General features: G+C 37.5%; 1 protein-coding gene across 1 annotated transcript in view; it reads left to right on the forward strand.

Annotated features, from left to right (window-relative positions):
* Col3a1 (collagen type III alpha 1 chain) overlaps positions 1 to 21,323 on the forward strand; it is a 36,911-nt gene extending 15,588 nt beyond the window's left edge. The window contains exons 9-51 of the mRNA XM_051153771.1: positions 578 to 631; positions 903 to 956; positions 1,379 to 1,432; positions 1,817 to 1,861; positions 1,991 to 2,044; positions 2,530 to 2,574; positions 3,185 to 3,238; positions 3,753 to 3,851; positions 4,344 to 4,388; positions 4,500 to 4,598; positions 4,786 to 4,839; positions 4,959 to 5,066; positions 5,885 to 5,938; positions 6,483 to 6,581; positions 6,909 to 6,962; positions 7,091 to 7,189; positions 7,457 to 7,510; positions 7,620 to 7,673; positions 7,978 to 8,031; positions 8,560 to 8,613; positions 9,100 to 9,144; positions 9,668 to 9,766; positions 9,853 to 9,960; positions 10,201 to 10,254; positions 10,835 to 10,888; positions 10,971 to 11,024; positions 11,663 to 11,716; positions 12,090 to 12,197; positions 12,463 to 12,516; positions 12,788 to 12,841; positions 13,029 to 13,190; positions 13,301 to 13,408; positions 14,273 to 14,380; positions 15,194 to 15,247; positions 15,327 to 15,434; positions 16,329 to 16,382; positions 16,842 to 16,949; positions 17,182 to 17,235; positions 17,329 to 17,436; positions 18,173 to 18,464; positions 19,441 to 19,628; positions 19,922 to 20,164; positions 20,900 to 21,323. Of these exons, the coding sequence (XP_051009728.1) occupies positions 578 to 631; positions 903 to 956; positions 1,379 to 1,432; positions 1,817 to 1,861; positions 1,991 to 2,044; positions 2,530 to 2,574; positions 3,185 to 3,238; positions 3,753 to 3,851; positions 4,344 to 4,388; positions 4,500 to 4,598; positions 4,786 to 4,839; positions 4,959 to 5,066; positions 5,885 to 5,938; positions 6,483 to 6,581; positions 6,909 to 6,962; positions 7,091 to 7,189; positions 7,457 to 7,510; positions 7,620 to 7,673; positions 7,978 to 8,031; positions 8,560 to 8,613; positions 9,100 to 9,144; positions 9,668 to 9,766; positions 9,853 to 9,960; positions 10,201 to 10,254; positions 10,835 to 10,888; positions 10,971 to 11,024; positions 11,663 to 11,716; positions 12,090 to 12,197; positions 12,463 to 12,516; positions 12,788 to 12,841; positions 13,029 to 13,190; positions 13,301 to 13,408; positions 14,273 to 14,380; positions 15,194 to 15,247; positions 15,327 to 15,434; positions 16,329 to 16,382; positions 16,842 to 16,949; positions 17,182 to 17,235; positions 17,329 to 17,436; positions 18,173 to 18,464; positions 19,441 to 19,628; positions 19,922 to 20,164; positions 20,900 to 21,046 (3,705 nt within the window). The 3' untranslated portion in view covers positions 21,047 to 21,323. The remainder of the gene's footprint in view (positions 1 to 577; positions 632 to 902; positions 957 to 1,378; positions 1,433 to 1,816; positions 1,862 to 1,990; positions 2,045 to 2,529; positions 2,575 to 3,184; positions 3,239 to 3,752; positions 3,852 to 4,343; positions 4,389 to 4,499; positions 4,599 to 4,785; positions 4,840 to 4,958; positions 5,067 to 5,884; positions 5,939 to 6,482; positions 6,582 to 6,908; positions 6,963 to 7,090; positions 7,190 to 7,456; positions 7,511 to 7,619; positions 7,674 to 7,977; positions 8,032 to 8,559; positions 8,614 to 9,099; positions 9,145 to 9,667; positions 9,767 to 9,852; positions 9,961 to 10,200; positions 10,255 to 10,834; positions 10,889 to 10,970; positions 11,025 to 11,662; positions 11,717 to 12,089; positions 12,198 to 12,462; positions 12,517 to 12,787; positions 12,842 to 13,028; positions 13,191 to 13,300; positions 13,409 to 14,272; positions 14,381 to 15,193; positions 15,248 to 15,326; positions 15,435 to 16,328; positions 16,383 to 16,841; positions 16,950 to 17,181; positions 17,236 to 17,328; positions 17,437 to 18,172; positions 18,465 to 19,440; positions 19,629 to 19,921; positions 20,165 to 20,899) is intronic.
* Positions 21,324 to 22,231: the final 908 nt, after the last annotated feature.

The raw sequence follows: 22,231 nt of genomic DNA on the forward strand, positions 1-22,231 counted from the left end.
CTCCCAGCGATCCACCTGCCTCTGCCTCCCAAATGCTGGGATTAAAAGTGTGTGCCACCACCACAAGATTTTTTTCTTTACACTCTGTCATAGAATCAATATATTAATATAATTAATTTATAAACATAAATGTATAAATATTAAATGTTTTCTTTTTCTTCATTTAGTTTTCAAGGGCAAATTCTTTTCATTGACTTGGGAGAAATCCAAATATTTCAGGCATGCAAGATGTCTGCACTATTTCTTCATAGGTTTATGTCAAGGTGGGAGGAGCCTCCCTCTGACTTCCTATTGAGAAAACTGATGTAACATTGAACAGGTGACACTCACCTGTAATCCCAACCATCTAGAGGTGGGAACGGGAGGTTCAGGAGCACAGAAACAGACAGGGTTATATACAGAGATTGTGTCTCAAATAAAATAAATAAATAAATAAATAAATAAATAAATAAATAAATAAAATCTGAACTCGCAATTATATGTTCAGTCCAACCAGGCTGAGCTACTGAACTACTCCCTAGTTGCACCACATTTCCTTGTATGTAAGCCTTTATGTATTCTTCATTTCTCTGTCTAGGGAGAGTCAGGGAGACCTGGTCGACCTGGAGAGCGTGGACTGCCTGGACCTCCAGTAAGTCTTCATTTGGTAAACTAGTTAGAGTAGTCACAAGTACCTTAACTTCAAAAGTACATAGTCCAATTGAGCTAAACATTAAAGTAACTGCATTTTAGAACTAGATTTTGATTTTATTTAAATGTTAACTAGTTAGAGTAGTCACAAGTACTTTAACTTCAAAAGTGCATAGTCCAATTGAGCTAAACATTAAAGTAACTGTATTTTATAACTAGACTTTGATTTTATTTGAATATTAACTAGCATCTTTCCCATGTACTACCTTTAGGGTATCAAAGGCCCAGCTGGCATTCCTGGATTCCCTGGTATAAAAGGACACAGAGTAAGTGGCTCTAAGCCTAATTCTTTATTCATGTTTCTAGATATAATTCATAAGTGGACAGAGCATCCTTATTTTTAACAAAACATTAGGTAAAATCATTCCAATTTTAGGATATGTGCTGCTGAAGTGAGCACAGTAAAACCAGTCAATTCAGAATCTCGCAACCTAAGAACAAAAATCCACCAAACTTCTATACTTAAGGCAACTTTCTAATCAGACTAAATTGAACTTTCTCATTAGTTTTAGTTATTTTTATATAAAGATATGCCAAATGTCTTCAGTTGTTCAAATACTTTACATTGTTTAAATTATTATAGATAGTCATATATAATAAAGACCACTAATGAAAATTTAATGTAAAAATTACCAACCATTCTGAATTGTTAACAAACTTTAATTTTTTTTTTTTTAAATTCATCTAGGGCTTCGATGGACGAAATGGCGAAAAGGGCGAACCGGGTGCTCCTGGACTAAAGGTGAATGGCAGCAAACAGTGTTCCTGAGTGAACTCAGTGTCTGGAACTAGGCTAAGATTTATTCATTTGGTCCTAACTTTGTCTCACAGCCATTCTTTACGTATTCGTCATTTTTGGCATAGCCTCTTACAGCACCCATGGCAGCTGATACCTGAGACTCTGGCAGAGAAGTGGTTGTGCATACCAATGTGACTCATAAGTGATGTGCTTAGTCCTCATGCATTTAAAATGCAGAAATTTAAATATCTGACAATTTCAATTCAATGCTAACAATAGTTTGATATTACTAAAGTACACATTTTTTCTTAGCATTTTCTAAGACAAAATACTTGTAATGTCAAAGTGTCGTATACAAAATAGTAATAACATTTTGTATTTCTCTAGGGTGAAAATGGTCTTCCTGGAGAAAATGGATCTCCTGGCCCCATGGTAATTGTTTCCTCTCATGTAATTTTCAGTATTTGTATCAACCATCCAACACCATTGTCTTTCTCCTTTCCAGATCTTCTCATGTATGTTAGGTTGACAGTAAGAATATACTTTCAATTTTGCCTGCAGGGTCCCAGAGGGGCTCCTGGTGAGCGAGGACGGCCAGGCCTTCCTGGAGCTGCGGTAAGTATTGCCACGGTGTACTCACATGAAAGTGGAAGTTGTCTTTCACGGAAAACTGCTTCAAATTCATCTTAGACCAGCTTTGGGCGTAATGGTATGGAAAGGAAGGTCATGCATTTATCTGCTGAGCATTTAGACTGGTATTAGGGTGTCAGTTTCATACATTCATTACAGCCATATATCCACATTCAATTCTAAAAACCCAGAATCCAGGCCTGCTGCACCACACCAATGTGATGCCTCAACATTCTAACACTGACGTTAAAAATGTGTGATTAGTAAAATTCAACTCAACTGAGCTTTCGCGGTAGTTATAACATTACTTGTAATTAACCTTTTGTAATTAATAAACTGAGACAAATTTCTCTTTCTGCAATATATTTGAGGAAAATGAAATGTAACTGATCTTGCATTACAGTCATAACATGACTTTTAATTAACCTTTCATAACTAAGAAAATATTTGAGACAGACTTCTCTTTTTAGGGTGCTCGAGGCAATGACGGTGCTCGGGGCAGTGATGGCCTACCAGTGAGTAACTTTGGATGTAATCCTCCTTTGTTCCACAGTGCTTAGATAGTGTGTAGTACATGTGATATCCTGCTATTATTATATAGCAAACCCATGTTGCCTCTTGATGACTGTTTTAAACCTTGAAATGGAAACAATTTGTAGGCCCAATACTCAATAGTATTCAGCAAGATACAATTCAAACTGATACTAACCTTACAAAGTACACATCATCCAGCCATGTCAAGTATTTTCAGTTATTTGCTGGCACTTGCGTTTAATATCCAACATTGCACATGCCAATTAAGAGACATGGGAAATAGATGGTGATAATATCTCTATACTGAAAAGAAGAGTACAAAAAAAAAGTACAAAATCCTGCACAGTCACAGGATTTATGAAAAAGTGGAGAGAAATGCTGATGCTCTTGCCTCAGATTTAACCCTTTTCTTACACAATGTTTCTCTATAGAATACTCATGACTAAATGGCAAATGCTATTTAATATTCATTGTGGCCTCTGTTTTTTTTACATTGTTCATGTATCATTTCTTAGAAAGCTTCATTTGATGATTATTCTAGATGTTCAGTCTAACAACTTTTATTACATGCAAATTGTTCATTGTTTTTAGGGTCCTCCCGGTTCTCCTGGAACTGCTGGATTTCCTGGATCCCCTGGTGCTAAGGTAAACATGTTGTGCTTTAGAAGAATGTGCAATACATTATTGACAAAAATGCACTGGATTGCTTCTCATGGTTGACTTGTAAAATAAGCAGATGTATATTTTCATCTACAGAGAATTTAAAAGCCCTAATCTTGTCTTCTGTCTCTGTCTCTCCCTTACTCTTTCTCTGTCTCTCTCACTCTCTTTCTCTAGAAGATAGATAGATAGATAGATAGATAGATAGATAGATAGATATGAATGATTTCTATATTATCATTAGCATTCTACCATCATCCTGATTTCTCTTCTGAGGGCTTCTGTTTTTTCTCACGGCCTTTCTGGGAAACAAGTAGAATATGGGCAGACTCATGTCTCCCTTGTTCTCTGTTCTTATGATTAATGATCCTTTCTTTTAATTATAGTGTGTGCTCATGGTGCTATAGCTTTAGGAAAATAGGTTTTAACAGACCTGGGGGATGAGCTAAGTTATTAGAAGTGGAAAGGAAAACTGACATGTTTGCATTTGACTCTTTAGGGTGAAGTTGGACCTGCAGGGTCCCCAGGCTCTAATGGCTCTCCAGGACTGAGAGGGGAACCTGGACCACAGGGACATGCTGGTGCTCAAGGGCCTCCTGTAAGTAGCAGATAAGACCTGAGAGGAGTCAAGTTGCATCATCAATGCATGCTTCAACACTTTTGCCAGTCAAAATGGCTTCCTTGAAAAAGTGTAGCTTTGTGCTCTACCACAATTGAGTTTTTAGGGAAAACGGTATTTTTAAGAATTGTGTGTTATTATAGAATTTGTGAATTTTATATTTACATAATACAGGGAAGAGAATGGATAGGTTAGTAACCCAATGCTTTGTTGTTGCTAACCAGCAACCAGAAAATAAACAAAACCAAAACCTCTTATTTCTGTACTATTTAGTTATTTATACCAAGTACATATTATATCTGACTTAATTCATAGTTTTCCTACCATTGTATGCTGTGCTACAGTTGGAGAAATAACATATTCTCTACAATACATAATACCTGTCAGTAAAAATATTCTCTAAACAGAGAACTCCGAATACATGCGCTCTTGGCATTTCTGCTAATACGCTTTCTTACTTTGTATGCCTAGGGCCCTCCCGGGAATAATGGTAGTCCTGGCGGGAAAGGTGAAATGGTAAGTGGCTTCCCCTGCAGCTCATTCACACGCAGAGGAGTTATGTGTTTAAGCTAGAGAGTAGAAAAGAAGGTCCGTGCTTGGCTAATGATGGTGAATGTGTTGTTTTAGGGTCCAGCTGGCATTCCTGGAGCCCCTGGACTAATGGGAGCTAGGGGTCCCCCTGGACCAGCTGGCACGAACGGTGCACCTGGACAGCGAGGTCCTTCAGTAAGTTCGTCTCTCCTTCAAGGTCAGGAAGTTTTATCTAACTCTCACAACAAAATATTGATATTCCATTGGTTCCTTTTCGGTTTAGTTTATATAACTCTCCTATTAGCTGTAGAACACCCAGGTAGTTATGATTTTGTTAGTCAAATCCTCGTTGTTTTTACATGGAGATTTCGCTTCATTTTAGGGTGAACCCGGCAAGAACGGTGCGAAGGGAGAGCCAGGTGCTCGCGGTGAACGGGTCAGTACTAAAGCAACACGTGTGGATACTAAAAAAAAAAAAAAAAAAAAAGCATCCCAATGAGAAAGTGGTGGGTAAAAGTATCTCAACTAAGTTTAGTCACAATTCTTTGTTTTTAGGGGGAAGCTGGTTCCCCAGGAATTCCAGGACCTAAGGGTGAAGATGGCAAAGATGGATCACCTGGAGAACCTGGTGCAAATGGACTTCCGGGAACTGCTGGAGAAAGGGTAGGTTTCCAGGGTTACCTGCTTCACCTTCAGGGTACAGTAACCTTTCATCTGCTGCTGCTGCTTCTGGTCCTCCTCGTGTGGCTGCTTCTCCTCCTTCTCCTCCTCCTCTTCCTCCTCCTCCTCCTCCTCCTCCTCCTCCTCCTCCTCCTCCTCCTCCTCCTCCTCCTCCCTCCTCCTGCTCCTCCTCCTGCTCCTCATTGGAGACAGGGTCTTACTTATACACTAGGCTGTCTTGGACCTTGTTCTGTAGCCCAGGCTAGTCTTAAACTCATGGCAATCTTCCTGTCTAATCTTCTCCCAGTACTTCGATGAGAGATATGAACCACACCAGTTTAAAAGATTAAAAAAAAAAAAAAAAAAAGCCTGTAATGGTGAATTATTTTTTACAGTATCTCACTACAGTCTTACCTCAAATTTCGGGATTATTCTAACTCTGTCTAACAATCATTGGGATTCAAAGTGTGCATCCCCAGGTCCTTTGGCCCATTGTTTTTCTTTGAGTGCCAAATTCAAACTTAAAACCCCAAAGACTTTCAGTTTTCTTATTTCTGTTTTGTTTGTGCATTTGGATGATTAGTTGTCCTATGATGTAGGTTTATTTTTTACTGTTTAGGAGTTTAGTTTTGACTTTTGCTTCATTTTTTCTGTGCTGGGAACTTCCCCCATGACCTGTACTTGATGGGCAATGCTCCACCACTAAGTTAATCCCAACCTTCTGTTTAAAGATCTTAGCAACATAAAGATAGCTATATTGCTGCCCATTAATTATGAACAAGTTGAATTAGACTTAAATATTTGAGTGCCATTGCTTTCAGGGTGCTCCTGGCTTCCGAGGACCTGCAGGGCCAAATGGCATCCCAGGAGAAAAGGTAAACACTCCCAAATACTATTAGCACAAATAAGTATTTCTTCTGTATGCTATCCCATTAAAGGAAGTATAGATATCTGAAGGAAATGTATCAGAATAGCAAAGCACAACTCACCTCCACATGACTGTTGTCCCTACTTCAGTACTGCCTGGGCTTGGTGATAAACTCAATTCACTCCATCTAAGTCAGTGAGTGATAAACAGCTTATCTCAGTACCACTGTGACCACCACAGAAAACACCTGGAAATGCAGTGAAGGCCCTAAAGTAACTTCTAATCACTAATGGTGCTTAACTTTAAATATGCATGAATATATAGTAAAGTCCAGTTAATAATGTTGGTTATGAACATGAGATATTCATCATGGTTGACTCAGTTGTTTTCAAGATGATATTCCAAACTGAAAAAGGTGATCTTACAGAGAAGAACTCAGCAACACCACAGCAACTCCTCTGGAAACCAAATAACTCCAGTAGTTCTAGATTAAGTATTGTCAGTGTCTAAATCAGTCAAAAATCTCTAAGATTTGTTATCTTCCAACATAGGGTCCTGCTGGTGAACGGGGTGGCCCAGGTCCTGCAGGGCCCAGAGGAGTGGCTGGAGAACCTGGCCGAGACGGAGCCCCAGGGACCCCTGGAATAAGGGTAAGGAAACACATGTGTTTGAATAAAATAGCGATGTGGTGAGAAGAAAGACAATACAAACGATGACGTATTGAGGACACCTTTAACCAGACAGTACCTTTGAGAAGGCTCAAAGTAAACAAATCAAATCTCTTTAAGAAAACATAGGACAAGTCAGAGCAAGAAAAAAAAGAAAATTAAATATTTTACTAAGATACATTTTTAAACAAAAAAAGGGGGTATATTTACAAGGCTACATATATAAACATGGAAATTTCAAAGCTGTGCAAATAAAGTATGTAGTGCTTTTTCATTTTATGTCATCTTACTTCTATATTTTTCATTTAGGGTGTCCCCGGGAGCCCAGGAGGACCAGGCAATGATGGGAAACCAGGACCTCCCGTATGTACAATTATGACATTTCTTTTAACTAGCCCGGTAGTAAATGGAATGCACACTTTGGCTCTAGCTGAGTTTGTTATATTATACTTTGCTTATTTGTTCATCAAGGTAGTTGTTTTTCTTCCTAGGGAAGTCAAGGAGAAAGTGGTCGCCCTGGTCCTCCTGGTCCATCTGGTCCCAGGGGTCAGCCTGGTGTCATGGGTTTCCCTGGTCCTAAAGGAAATGATGTAAGTTCTGTCACTAATTTCTTTAATAAATTCTTGACAGATGGGCTTTGGCTTCTATATGAAAGTGTAAAGAGACCTAAGACTTAGCCTCTTCTTCAAACATGAAAGAATATGCGAAAATTGAGTAGCATGTAAGAATAGAACTGATAGATAACTGGCTATGGGTGGATGTGTATGATATTGCTTCGTAGGAGGACTAAAAAATGGGCTTTGGACTTTGGTCAATGATTTTTTTTTGACTATGTAAACCCTTTCTTCTTTCTTTAGGGTGCGCCTGGCAAGAATGGTGAACGAGGTGGCCCTGGAGGTCCTGGCCTTCCAGTATGTGGCTTTTGTTCATTTTTGTGTTCTAATCATTTCAGTCATCTCCAGTCTCAATGATCCCTTATCACATGTATTAATTCTGCTTCCCTGGCTGTCACTGTTGTAGGGTCCTGCCGGAAAGAATGGTGAAACTGGACCTCAGGGTCCCCCAGGCCCTACTGTAAGTTTCATATAATTGAAGATAGAGGTGGGATAGAGAACAGTGTCAAGACTCATGCCACTGTATCATATTTCATCAAGAAGTTACTAGACTTCCTTACTTAATTTTTATGTTAAATTCTAATATTAACTATATGTTGTACTTAGTTTGCTGTGAGTATCTTCTATCCCCCAAGCTTTCCCTACTTTTAGTATTCTTAACCTTTAAAGTAAGTAGTAGGCCTGCCTAGATGTGAACTTCAGACTAACTATGAAGGGATTTTGCAGTTTTTCAATGGAATATATCATTGTGTTTCTCAATATAGGGTCCATCTGGTGACAAGGGAGAACCTGGATCCCCTGGTCCACAAGGATTGCAGGTAAGAGCTTATTCTTCAAATGGTATTAGCTTTTAACAGACAATTCCATATTTCTTTTTCACACCTATTTATACCTGCATAAATATATTTCAGCATTTTTGTGACCATGCTACAGGTTCATGTGAAATTTAATTTGTAAGCCTTTCTTCCATCCTGAAACAAAATGTTAATAGTAGTTTCTTCTATGGCTATTCTAGAATGCACATGTAAAGTTATTAAAAATGTATTAAACTCCTATAGCTCTACATGTACACACTTATTTTATATTATAATAAAAAGCCCATATAGCTAATTCATCTACCCTTATCCATCAGTACATCTGTATATACAGAAAACAAAATATATAGATATGATCAAAAGTTTGTAAGACAAAATAACTATGCTCTATGTGTCACTGGTTTGAATAGGGCAAATATTTTGTACGTTAAAATAAATAAAAATCATGTCATGAACGATCTTGTAAAACATACTTAAATGTAAAAGGCTTTCACAAAGCGATGATTGAAGTGTAATTCTGTTGATTCGCAGGGCATACCTGGTACCAGTGGTCCTCCAGGAGAAAACGGGAAACCGGGTGAAGCAGTAAGTTTCACATTATTTTTGAAAAATTAACAATTCAGTGAAAAAATAAAAATCATTTATCTATTAATAACTTTTATGTGCTAGTAGCTGAGTTTTGATTGTGCAGGTCAATTGATAGCATGCTTGCTAGCATGTATGAAACCCTTGCTGAGATCGCTAGCAGAATGTAACCAAACTTCTGCCTCTTTTCGCATTTCCTTTAGAGAGGTGTGTAGGGTTATCAAAAGTTCAAGGTCATTCTTGGCTAAATTAATTTGAGCTACATGAAACTCTGTCTCAGAAACAACAACAAAACAAAAATAAATTACATATAATACCACTTACACAGTTTAAATTTTATAAAAACAACAGAAGTAACTATGGTGCATACATAGGCTCAAGATTTAAACAATTGTACAATATACAGGCATGGCAGATGTTGAGGTTGCTTATACCTGTGTAATGCGTACTGGAAAATGCTTACCATAAATAATGTTGACCTCTTAGGGCCCAAAGGGTGAGGTCGGTGCACCTGGAGCTCCGGGAGGCAAGGTAATTTATTCTCTGATATTTTCAATATGTTATGGAGCAAGTGACTAAAGGAACTTTTAAAAAGTACATTAAAACCAAAACTTCTTTGCGTAGATTGTTTGGTAAATTCCCAAAGCAAACTGAAAGCATTTTCAATGCATTGAATTTGCTCCACTGAATACTCTATTTCAATAACATTAATAAGCACCACAGACTGAGCCACTGGAGGCGAAATACTACTGATGTTTCCCTATAGAGAACTGTTCTGGTGGGAAAAGTGTAAACATTATGTCTATGAATTATAACAGTAATTATTTTAAAAAACACTTCTACTTTAATCAAGACAAACACACATTTTATTTTATACATTCTTCAAGATTCCTGTTCTCAAACAACTGATCAATGATTTATACTCATAAAAATTTCAAAACTATTAAGAATTATAAATTAAAAACCTAGTAGATAAACTTGAAATTACATAGTTTGCAGTGCTTTTCTTTCTGAAAGTGTGAATCTAATGCTGACACTACATTTTCAATGTTAGGGTGACTCTGGAGCCCCTGGAGAACGTGGACCCCCTGGAGCTGCAGGGACTCCTGGACTGAGAGGTGTAGCTGGACCCCCTGGCCCTGAAGGAGGAAAGGTGACTGTGGTTTCCAGATCGCCTAGATTGTAGAAGATGCTCTTCAAGTGCTTTCGTGTCATCTTCCACATGCCTCTTCATTGCAGGGCCCTACTGGTCCTCCGGGTCTTGCTGGTTCTTCTGGTCCTCCTGGTCTACAAGGGATGCCAGGGGAGAGAGGAGGTCCTGGGAGTCCTGGTCCAAAGGGTGAAAAGGTGCTTATTGTTTTATCTTGATTCTACGATAAAACAGACCTTGCAGATTAAAGGAAAGCTGCATTATTAAAAACTAATTTCAAAAATATTATTTTATTCTAAATGAAATTTGAGATAGAGTCCTATAAAACTATTACTAAAAATACCAACACTAATCCCATAAAATCCTGAGAGTTGTTCTTCTTGGTCAACTTTTGCTGAGGATCCTTTTGTCTGATGACACTGGCTTCTGTTTGGCAGGGCGAACCAGGGGGTGCGGGTGCTGACGGAGCTCCTGGAAAGGATGGGCCAAGGGTGAGTATTCACATTTGTGAGAAATGACCCTTTATTATATGTGGTGTGTGGTAGACCCTATTTCACCCTTCAGTAGTTCAAGAAACTATTCTCATTTAATGAGACCAAGTGTCCTCACGTTCTGAACATTAAGAGACACTAGTCATTTGACTGTTTAAATTCTTATCTTGTATCTATCGTTCCCCAAGGATGGAGAGAATCCTTACTGATAAGATAAAGTCCAGGAATGACTATCATAATATAGTAACAAAATCAAATAACTAATATTGCTAAAGATACAGTTTTAGAAAGATATTACCATAAGATCTTATATCACATTCTATTTATCCTCTCTGATAAATGTGAAAAAAAGAATGAATCAATGAACTCAGTTAACTAAATTACCTTGTATAATCATTATCACAGAATATTGAATTTACTAGACTCTCATATTTATGCATAGCAATGAACATGCCATTTGATCCACGAGAGAACAAAACCCTATCCACTTTAATAGATAAATGTCTGTACACTCTACTTGACCAATACAAGAAATTGTGGGTTTTCTTTTTTTCAAAACTAAAAGTCTTTTTCTCTGCAGGGTCCTGCTGGTCCTATTGGTCCCCCTGGCCCAGCTGGTCAGCCTGGAGATAAGGTAACAACACTATTAGAAACCAAAATAAATCTTTTACTTAATAGCTACAGAACAGTGACAACATCATTTGACCTTTTCTCAGGGTGAAGGTGGTGCCCCTGGGCTTCCAGGGATCGCTGGACCTCGAGGTGGCCCTGTAAGTGTTAAAATCGTTTTCAACATACTCTCAACCCGACACAGGCCATAGCTTTGTCTTAGTAGCTTCCTTCCTGGAACTCTGATCCTTGTTCTGTGAGTTTAAAACATTTTTTTAAATGTTAAAAACACATGAGATTATTTAAAGGCACCTTATTTCCTGAATAACTCCGGGGAAAGTACAGAATTTGAAAAATAGTATATATTTCTAAATGAACATTTCTTTAAACTTTGCCAAAAGCTTCTTCCAAATCAAAAATCATTTGCCTTTGAAAAAGCCTGATACTCAAGATGAAGCTACAGCAAGTGTGGTTTTTTATTCAATGTATTAGTTGATGTCTTACCCTTTTGCCAAATTTTAAATACTTTATACTTAGAGGTTATATATTTAAATGTAGTAAGTGTCTGAACACTTTGAAGATATATTCGTTGCAAGTGATGTCACAGTTCAGAGACAGAAGGAATCAACAGTCTTAGTGCTTTTGTTTCTTTATTTTCATAAGAAGTAAAAAGATTTCTAGGTTAAGCTATGTGTGCGCGTTAGCACATTTCCCACTAAAGTGAAATGAGATGCCACTGAGTTGTATAGGCCCCTGTGGGGAAGGGGTCCACTGGGACTAACAATATATTTTCCTTCAGGGTGAGAGAGGTGAACACGGGCCTCCAGGACCTGCCGGCTTTCCCGGTGCTCCTGTAAGTATGGGTGTCTAGCATGAATGTCACAATGCCCATTTAATCTTCTTTCTGAAAACTAGCAGACCCAAGTTACTCTGGTTCCAGTCTTTCTTCAGCCACTTTACCCTGCAAAATTACTTTGTCCCATTTCTAGGCATTTCGAACATCTAATCTTCCTTTATGCTTAGGCAACAAGGAAAAGCACCGTCACGATGCTCGTTGTTAAGTTCACAGCCCTCGGGAACACTTTCTCCCTAATGGCAAATCATATTTCCTTTCTTACCACAATAACGTCTTTCCAGCTTTAGAAAAAAAAAGCTAAGTAGAAAGAACGATAAGCCAAATGTCTGTGAAGGATGAACTCACAGTCTGTCACTGTTGCTGTGTGCAGGGCCAGAATGGTGAACCAGGCAGTAAAGGAGAAAGGGGTGCCCCTGGTGAGAAGGGAGAAGGAGGCCCTGCCGGAGCCGCAGGACCCCCTGGAGGTCCTGGACCTGCTGTAAGTCTTATTGCTAAACCATCCAGTAAGACATTTTAGCTCATTAGTAATTTAATATTTCATGTATGATTTTTGTACTTTGGGAGGAATATATATATATATACATTCTTAATTTCAATTTTGGTTTCAGTAGTTTGAATATAATCATAGATGAGCTATTTTAATCTCTCACAGGAACATTACTGGTTTCCAGATGCTTAATGCTTTTGTCAAATTTTAATTTTGTTGCTGTACTCAATATGCCTTTCCTCCCCTTTATGTTTAGGGTCCTCCTGGTCCTCAGGGTGTGAAGGGTGAGCGTGGCAGTCCCGGTGGACCTGTGAGTACTGATTCTCTTAACTATAACACTATGAACTGTTACTGAACAGATTTATTGATTCCAATCAATGTAAAGGCCACTTAACAACACTAGAGCCATAGAACATGACAGTCAGTCTTTGATAGTTATGTGTAAATTCAAAGGAGAGCAGGCAAACCATAAGTGACTTCAAGAAAGAACTCGGTTACTGGTTCATTACTTATCTTCATATTTGTGTGTTTACATATCTGTGTTCTACTTTGCACTAATGAGTATACTGCCATCTCAACAGGGTGCTGCTGGATTTCCTGGTGGGCGCGGTCTTCCTGGTCCTCCTGGCAACAATGTAAGCTCTTTCTGCTCTTTTTTCAATGTACCTTACAGAAAGACTCCATAAATCTAGGGTTAGAAAGTGATATTTTGATATCTATCAAACTTTGCCATCTACATAATCCCATATGAAAATTGAAAATAAATAAAGGCAAAGAAAGCAAAAAACTTTTCAAGTATGTTTAAATTTCAATTATTTGCAGGGTAACCCAGGGCCCCCAGGGCCTAGTGGTGCTCCTGGCAAGGACGGCCCTCCAGGTCCTGCAGGTAACAGTGGTTCCCCTGGAAACCCTGGAATAGCTGGACCAAAAGGTGATGCTGGCCAACCTGGAGAGAAGGGACCACCTGGTGCTCAGGGTCCTCCAGTGAGTTCTTTTGTTGTTTTATTGATAGACCATATATTCTGATAACAAATTTAATAAGAGAAATATAACTGGGTAACAACGAGCTGAATCTTCCTTATCTATTGCAACAGGGATCCCCAGGTCCACTTGGAATTGCAGGGCTTACTGGAGCACGAGGTCTTGCCGGACCCCCAGGCATGCCAGGTCCTAGGGGTAGCCCTGGGCCTCAAGGTATCAAGGTAAGTGTGGTCATTTTGCATTCGAATTTTGCTTTCCCTCATAGGTATAGGGATTTCTTCACTGTATTAGATATAAAAAGCTTTCTGGTCAAGATGTAAATTCTCTTTCTTGACACTTCGAGGTTTGCAAAAACAAAGTTTTTATTAAATCATTTCAAAACGAATAGACAATGCAAGTCAGAAACAAGCCTTGAATATATACGCAAATAAGCCAACGACACAGAAAAACAACGTTGCTTTCTCAAACACCATTGTTAGGAAACCTGTGAGCATTCTTCAGTTCGTCCACTATAACTTGAAGGGAGAAATTATTTCAGCTCAAAAATATCTGACACTGTAATTGATGCTAATAACCCACCCCTTAAAGTAACTTGCTCTCTTGTTCTCCTCTCGTTGATATTAACATAGCATAATATTGCTTAACATCTAAAATGTGCATTCAGCAAATAAGTTTACAAAATTCCGTTCATATCGGATTTCATAATATGACACTTTATGAACCCTTTTCCAAAACATGTCAGAAAATAATAACAAGAAAATCAACAGTCATTAAATATCTAGGAAGTGTCTCGATTGTAATGGTCACCGGGGTGATTGTTTAGCATGATTTTTCTCACTGTACTGAAAGTTTCTGTTCCTCATAATCAAATGTCCTCTGAGTAATACAACATTTAGCTATTCTGAATCCCTGAGCAATTGGGAAACTCCAAAAATCTTGCTCCCTCATTTTTCCCATATAAAAGGCATAGTTTCAAACCATCAAAAAAAGAGTACAACACATTTCACCCTCCAAAATAAAGCAATCTGGTAACACACCATAGTTGGTGTCATAAAGTGAAATGCCTTTTATTTCTTATTCCACAGGGTGAAGGTGGAAAGCCAGGAGCCAGTGGCCATAATGGGGAACGTGGCCCTCCTGGACCCCAAGGTCTCCCTGGTCAGCCTGGTACAGCTGGTGAACCCGGAAGGGATGTAAGTGCAACTCAGGAAAAGTGTTCAGCCAGTCAGCTAATGTTCAAATTGTTTAATATATTATCTCTTAAGATTATATTTATTAAGTTGTATGTGTTTGTGTATTTACACATGGACACATAGGAGCCATGACATAGAGGTCAGAGGATAACTTTCAAGAGTCAGTTCCCTCCCTTCCACCATATAGCTCCCAGGATATTGCACTAAAGTCATTAGGCTTAGAGGCAAGATCCTATTTTGTATAATAGGTTTCTTTATTCCTTTGTGATTATTCTTACTTTTTAAATTAATATTTTATATTAACAAATATATTTAAACAGGGTGTTGTGTAATTTTTGAGAGATATATTTACTATGGAAATATTAAACAAAGATTAATTTTAGATTTCCATCATAAATTTAGATCTCCGTTTTTCAAAAATTATTTATTAGCTGTATTGTAAATACCACTTTAGGGTTTTTTTTTTTTTAAATAAGTATTCTTATATTGCCTAGTGAAATTTTAGCAAAATAGAAATCTTACATATCTGCCAAAGAATTGTGGTTGTACAAAAACCTAAGCCACATTGTAGTATATGGGATGCTTGTCCCCAAAATCAACATTTAATTCTACTGGGAGACAAAGGCAGCAAGGGAATGGGGACATGAGAGGAAAGGAAAATTTACTAAAGGATCCTTTGTTCAAAATTACCATAATGGTGTCTAATATGTGTATACAAATTGGAAATTATCTTTAAAAAGAGTAAAAGGCTGGCATCGTACTTGGATAATTTCAAGTCATCTGCTCTCCCCATCCCCACTCTCTTATAACCAGGGAAACCCTGGATCCGATGGTCTGCCGGGTCGAGATGGCTCTCCTGGTGGCAAGGTATGACAAATTTGTGTACAGTAGACTAACTATAGCAGATGGCTGTCATACTTATGTGACATCTGTGAATTCATTGCAGGGTGATCGTGGTGAAAATGGTTCTCCTGGTGCCCCAGGTGCTCCCGGTCATCCAGGCCCACCTGGTCCTGTTGGTCCAGCTGGGAAAAGTGGTGACAGAGGAGAAACAGTGAGTTCCAATTGCTGCTTCTTTCTATATGTGCCCCTGTACCTCAAAAAGAGGCTGGTGTGGGGTGCTAGGATGTTACTCCTGCCTTGATGATTTCTGTCAGTATTACCTGGGGCAGTTTTCTGTTCACAGTGGGAATGCAGTCAGACTTAACAGAACTCTTTTCCTGCTTTCTCTCTCTCTCTCTCTCTCTCTCTCTCTCTCTCTCTCTCTCTCTCTCTCTCTCTCTCTCTCTAATTAATTTATTCAGATTACATCTCAATTGTTATCCCATAACTTATATCCTCCCATTCCTTCCTCCCTCCCACTTTCACCCTATTCCCTTCCCCGAAGTCTATGACCAAGGGGGACCTCCTCCCCCACTTTATGGTGATAGGCTATAAAGTCTCATCTTGGTAGCCTGCTTATTGTTTCTTTGAGTGCCACCAAGAGGAAGGGGTCAAATATGGGGCACCAGAGTTCATGTCAGAGTTAGTCCCTGCTCTCCATCCAACTGTGGAGAATGTCCTGACCATTAGCTACATCAGAGTAGGGGTTCTCCTGCTTTCTTTGTTTCAATTCCCATGTAAAGATGGAGGAAGGGAACAGATTATGAAGGATAGAGCAATATTAGCTTTCAGTAACAGTATGTGTATTATGATCAGAGCATAACGAAGCTAGTAATTTTTAAAAGAAAACTATTTCATTTTGGGAAAACTTCAGAAGTGTTTATTGTATTTAATTTTTTAATTTAATTACAATTTTAATTAATCCAGTCTACAATATATATTTCTCTTCCCCCACTACTCTCTGATCCTCCTGTCCTCCTTACATACTCAACATTTTGAAGTGGAGTTGAACCAGTAACAATATTCAGTTCAAGTGCCGTAACTGACTTGCTTGTTTGCCTCCTAGGGGCCTGCTGGTCCTTCTGGTGCTCCAGGTCCTATTGGCGCTCGGGGTGCTCCTGTAAGTACTGAACATTTGCACTCTTATGCTCCAAAACTCACTTAAAAGTATAAGAAACATTCTGTTGCTTTTTGAAATGTTTAGAAAATAGTTAAGATGATATATACCTAACTATGAAGAAAGTATAAACTTTTTTTTGATGATACAATTCAATTTCTATCGGTTTCATGCAGATGATATAGGCATCATTTGTGAGGACTGCAGCTATCAGTCCAAAATTAAAGCAGAAACAATCTTCAGTATTTCATTTGTGAAGTGTCTTTTGAGAGAATTTATAGCTAATGGAATCCTATACAATGTAATACATTTATTACTTTAAATATAATAGAATCACATATAATGTTATTATAAAGTCAACAAAATTCTATAGCTTATAATAGATTTATTATTATAACTTCAATTTTACTTTCTCAATATGTCTATGTAATAAAGACCTTAATTTGAAACATATTTCTATAGGGTCCCCAAGGTCCACGAGGTGACAAAGGTGAAACAGGTGAACGTGGCTCAAATGGCATCAAAGGTCATCGAGGATTCCCTGGCAACCCAGGTCCCCCGGGCTCTCCTGTAAGTGCAACCACTGTTAGAAGCTCCTCTTAACAGCATGAATAACGAAATGAATTACAAGAGATGACACATGAACTCAAGAGCTTATTTGAAATAATAGTTTATCATGGAACAGTGACATGAAAGAGAAATGCTTATTTTATTATGATCATTTCGTTCAGCACTGATCTTAAAGAGTCCCTTGTCTAAGTCTGGACAGCTCCTCACTGGTCTCTCTCTTCTTGCTTTCCAGGGTGCTGCTGGTCACCAGGGTGCAATTGGTAGTCCTGGGCCTGCAGGTCCCAGAGTAAGTGTCATTAAGTACATCAGAGAATGCATTTTGAAAATGTTTACACTAGGAATAAACTCTGGAATTATAACATCATATTCATCTCTTAAGGGACCAGTTGGACCACATGGACCTCCTGGAAAAGATGGAACGAGTGGGCATCCAGGTCCGATTGGGCCTCCAGGACCTCGAGGAAACAGAGGTGAAAGAGGATCTGAGGTAAGACATTGCTGATACACGCATGATTTAATTTGTTGTAGTACAATGTTTCACCAACATTGCATTGTGTGCAAACAGAGGTAGACAGTATACTTGCTTACTTTAGAAAATGAAAGTTAATTTAACACATTCTTGGCTTTTAAGACTTTTTATGCCACAGTAACATGGAATATTACACACACACACACACACACACACACACACACACACACACACACATATCACATAAAATTTCTGCCTTGCTACTGATAAAATCATGTCTAATGCCTTCATACGCTACAGTTTGGAGCAAATGTAATAACAAACCATTGTATGGACAAGCAAACATATAACAAATTAAAAACCAGTAAGTCACTAGAACAAAGATAAAAAGATAATGGGAAATTTGAGCCCAGAAGCTAAAGTCCTTGTTTTATTCCCTCTCGTGTCAGTATTTGAATTGTGCTTTCTGGGCTGTTTGCTTACATCTTGCTGCATACAGAGGAAATGATCTAGTTTGTGCTCAGGCCTATTATTCTTACATAATAAGAATGAAATATCTTTTGTAATAAATCATATGTCTTGTAAAGTGACAATCATGGAACTACAAATTCTTTCAAATATTTTTAATTAAAGTAATTATGACAACATAAGTGAATTGCTTATAGTTAATTTTCCTGGACAAGTGAATCAGTCCTTCAGTGGAGACCCAAAAACAAAACAAAAAGCTGAATGATGCATATTTTTACTTACACAGGGCTCGCCAGGTCACCCTGGAGCTCCAGGCCCGCCCGGACCTCCAGGTGCACCTGGACCCTGCTGTGGTGGGGGCGCTGCCATTGCTGGAGTCGGAAGTGAAAAGTCTGGTGGTTTCGCACCATATTATGGAGATGACCCATTGGATTTTAAGATCAACACTGAGGAGATTATGTCTTCACTCAAATCTGTTAACGGACAAATAGAGAGTCTCATCAGTCCCGATGGTTCTAGGAAAAACCCTGCTCGGAATTGCAGAGACCTGAAATTCTGCCACCCTGAACTCAAGAGTGGTATGTTCCAGTCTTTTTCACTCGTGGCTGTAGACCTACAGAAAAATATGCTATATTAGAATTTGACCAAGAAAATGTTTCTGATGGAAAATATTTTGAAGCCATTATACCATCAAAACGTTGTTAATTGAGCTTAAAATGCTTGATAGAAGAGAAAAAACAATATTTGAGGTATTTAAAGTAAGTGTATTTAAAGTAAGATGTAAGTAACTACAATATATATTTCAAATACAAGAAATTCTAAGGACAGTTTTACAGAAAATTTAACACAAATATTTCTAAATAACAAAAAGAAAAAGATTCAAATTATCAAATGACATGTATCATTTTATTCCGATGGTTAGATATGAATAATTTATTGTTTTGTATATTTGATTTTGATTTTGGTCATATTTTGTATTACATATTCATTAAACTTTATTTTAATAAACTTAATGATTAAATTCAAACTTCTTTCTTAAATAACTCATGCTTTTATCCACTATGGCATGTCTACTTTCATTTTCATTACTGAAAATACAGTTATTATATAAAATTAGTTGTTATATTTTCAAAATTTGAAATAACACTTCAAAATTCTTTGAAGCTTTTAAATATCTATATAGACCACAGCTTTTACTCAGACTCACTTCTGGGCGTTGCTTAAAATAAGAAATAAGTATCAATTAAGTTAAAATACGATGTCATAAATCTGGATTGATGTTATCTTTAAAAGATGAGAGATTTAGACAAATACACCACCACTCTGTATATCATCAATCAATGGTAATACTGTTTTTTTATTTTAGTGCTTCTATGGCTCTTAGTAGGATTTCACTTCAGAAATGTCAATCAGTTATACTATACATTCCATTCAAATACATTAGCACTCAGTACTCAGAACCAAGTAAACAAGCAAATCTTCTGATCCAGGCTATAAAATTTACTTCTGAATTTTATAACTAATTCCTATTATCTTTTTTTGGTGACTTTTCAGGAGAATATTGGGTTGATCCTAACCAAGGTTGCAAGTTGGATGCAATCAAAGTATTCTGTAACATGGAAACTGGAGAAACATGCATAAATGCAAATCCTATGACTGTTCCACGGAAGAACTGGTGGACAAGTTCTGGTGCAGAGAAGAAACACATTTGGTTTGGAGAATCTATGAATGGTGGTTTCCAGGTAATAATAGATATACTTTTTAAACCAAGATATGCAGAATTACCTGATTTTTCCTTCTTTCTTGTTCATGTTAACTAAGAATACCCAGAACACTTGTATGGTTGGAAAAACTATTATGCCTGTAAAAGGTTAAATTATACTAGGTCAGTTGAATTGAACATCTTTCTTTAACTTGCTAAGGCATTTACCTCTGCATATGAACAGGTTATAGTCCAACATCCATGCTAAAAGTGCATAAGTCCTGTACCTGAGGTTTCAGGCACACCCTTTGATGTACTACTTTCATGTTACAGTTCAGCTATGGCAATCCTGATCTTCCTGAAGATGTGCTTGATGTGCAGCTGGCATTCCTCAGGCTTCTCTCTAGCCGGGCCTCCCAGAACATTACGTACCACTGCAAGAACAGTATTGCCTACATGGACCAAGCCAGTGGCAATGTAAAGAAGTCTTTGAAGCTGATGGGATCAAATGAAGGGGAATTCAAAGCTGAAGGAAACAGCAAATTCACTTACACAGTTCTAGAGGATGGCTGTACTGTAAGTAACAATGTCTTTGCAAGCAGGATAGCAAATAGAATCAGAATTTGCTGCCTAACTATCCAAACTATTTCGGGAAGAAAAATTAAAAACAATAAGAGAGATAAAAGCTGCCGGGTGACAGGAATTATTTAACACCTACATATTTCTTAGACAAAATGTTAAGTATTATGAAAATTGAATAGACCTTAACTCTAGATAGAAAACAGTTTAAATGAAAGTGATTGAAATTTAAACCCATAAAACACTTTGATAACTGAGATATTTGCTGTACCTTATACATACTATTTATTATATGAAGCCCATTAAACATAACTGCTTTTTTAAAGGTGTAAAGTCTTATTTAAGATCTATTTTTTCCTCATAATTTATTAAAAGGGGCACTCATTTTTAGCACTAGCCACCCCTGTGGTGCATGACTCGCCCACGTCTTTGTAAACCAACTATAGTATGGCAGCAATAACCAGAACTATACTTGCAAATGGGCTAGCCTGTGGCAATCTCCCTTCTGGGTTAACTTTTGAGTCTTACCAGGTTGTGATTAACAATGTTATTTATCAATTGAGATCATTAAAGCTTCAAATACAGATGTTTTCATATGCCTAGAAGTTTCCATGTGCACTAATTGCTCTGTGAGAACAGAGGGAAATTTTCCAACATGATTACTTAAGAAAAGTATCTAAGTAACTGAAATGTCATGAATTTTTCTTACACATTTTTTCCTCTTTTGAATAGAAACACACTGGGGAATGGAGCAAAACAGTCTTTGAATACCGAACACGCAAGGCCATGAGACTACCCATCATAGATATCGCTCCCTATGACATTGGTGGTCCTGATCAAGAATTTGGTGTGGACGTTGGCCCTGTTTGCTTTTTATAAGTCAAACTCTATCTGAAGCCCCAGTAAAACAAAAAAAATGCATTCTTGTGTTCCTCTTCTTCTAATCTTGTGAACCAGTGCAAGCGATTGACTAAATTCCAGTTATTTATTTCCAAATTTTTGGAAAAAGTATAATTTGACAAAAAATGAATACAATTTTTTGCTGTTTCACTGACCCAATACAATTCAAATGCTTTTGTTTTATTTTTTTACCAATTCCAACTTCAAAATGTCTCAATGGTGCTATAATAAATAAACATCAACACTTTTATGATAACACTGTGTTAAATTCTTTGAACTCTAGCCCATCTGCAGAGCAAAGGTCATATTCACCAGCAAAAGAATATCATTACTTCCCAGACAGGCAAATCAAAATTAGAAATACCTCCCTATTTCAACTACCTCAACTTGTCAGAACAGATAAATTCTTAGCCCTAGAAGACTACACAATTATGTATAACTAGACAAAACTTACAGATCTCATCCATTTTAACCACATAGAATGTTGATAATCTAAAAAAAAAAAAAAAAATAGACTTTAGTGTGGGAACTTGAAGGAGTACTTTCAGTTCATAATTGTCTTCATCATAGGGATAAATGCTTTTAACAGAGCTTCTCTTCTGCATTGCTGGTGAACCTGCAAATATTTGGGAGGGCTTAAATGACACATGTTATGGTGCTAATGGATTTTCACTTTTAGAACTCTAGATCAAAATCGGCAACCTTCATTCAAGTCATATATTTGTCTTCTGCCAGAAAGATTAACTGGCATGCCACAGGAGCCTTTTTCTCTTTAACCTGTAAAAATCAACAACAACAAATCCAAATTGGCTGATTGTTTTGTCACAGTGATATAAAGAATGTTTTCCATTTTTTCTTTTGAAATCTTGTATGTAGTTGTTGATCTTTTTTTTCTTACAGTCACTCATAATAAAATATTATAATGAAAGATTCCTGTTTTGTCGCTTCTCACAGATTTAACTGGCATATTTACATGCAAGAATTTCAGTAATTTTTTAATAAAAATTCTAATTGTGTAGTTCAGTAATATATTATTTAAAAATATGATGCATCATATGTACAGAAAGAGGTATGTGTCCTAGTGAATTCTGTATATTTTAGATCATATTTTCTAGACACTTTGATATTATTTCAAACAAAGGACACTAGATTTGATTAGATCAA

Source organism: Acomys russatus, chromosome 12, assembly GCF_903995435.1.
Source record: "Acomys russatus chromosome 12, mAcoRus1.1, whole genome shotgun sequence".
In the NCBI taxonomy this organism is placed as follows: Eukaryota; Metazoa; Chordata; class Mammalia; order Rodentia; family Muridae; genus Acomys; species Acomys russatus.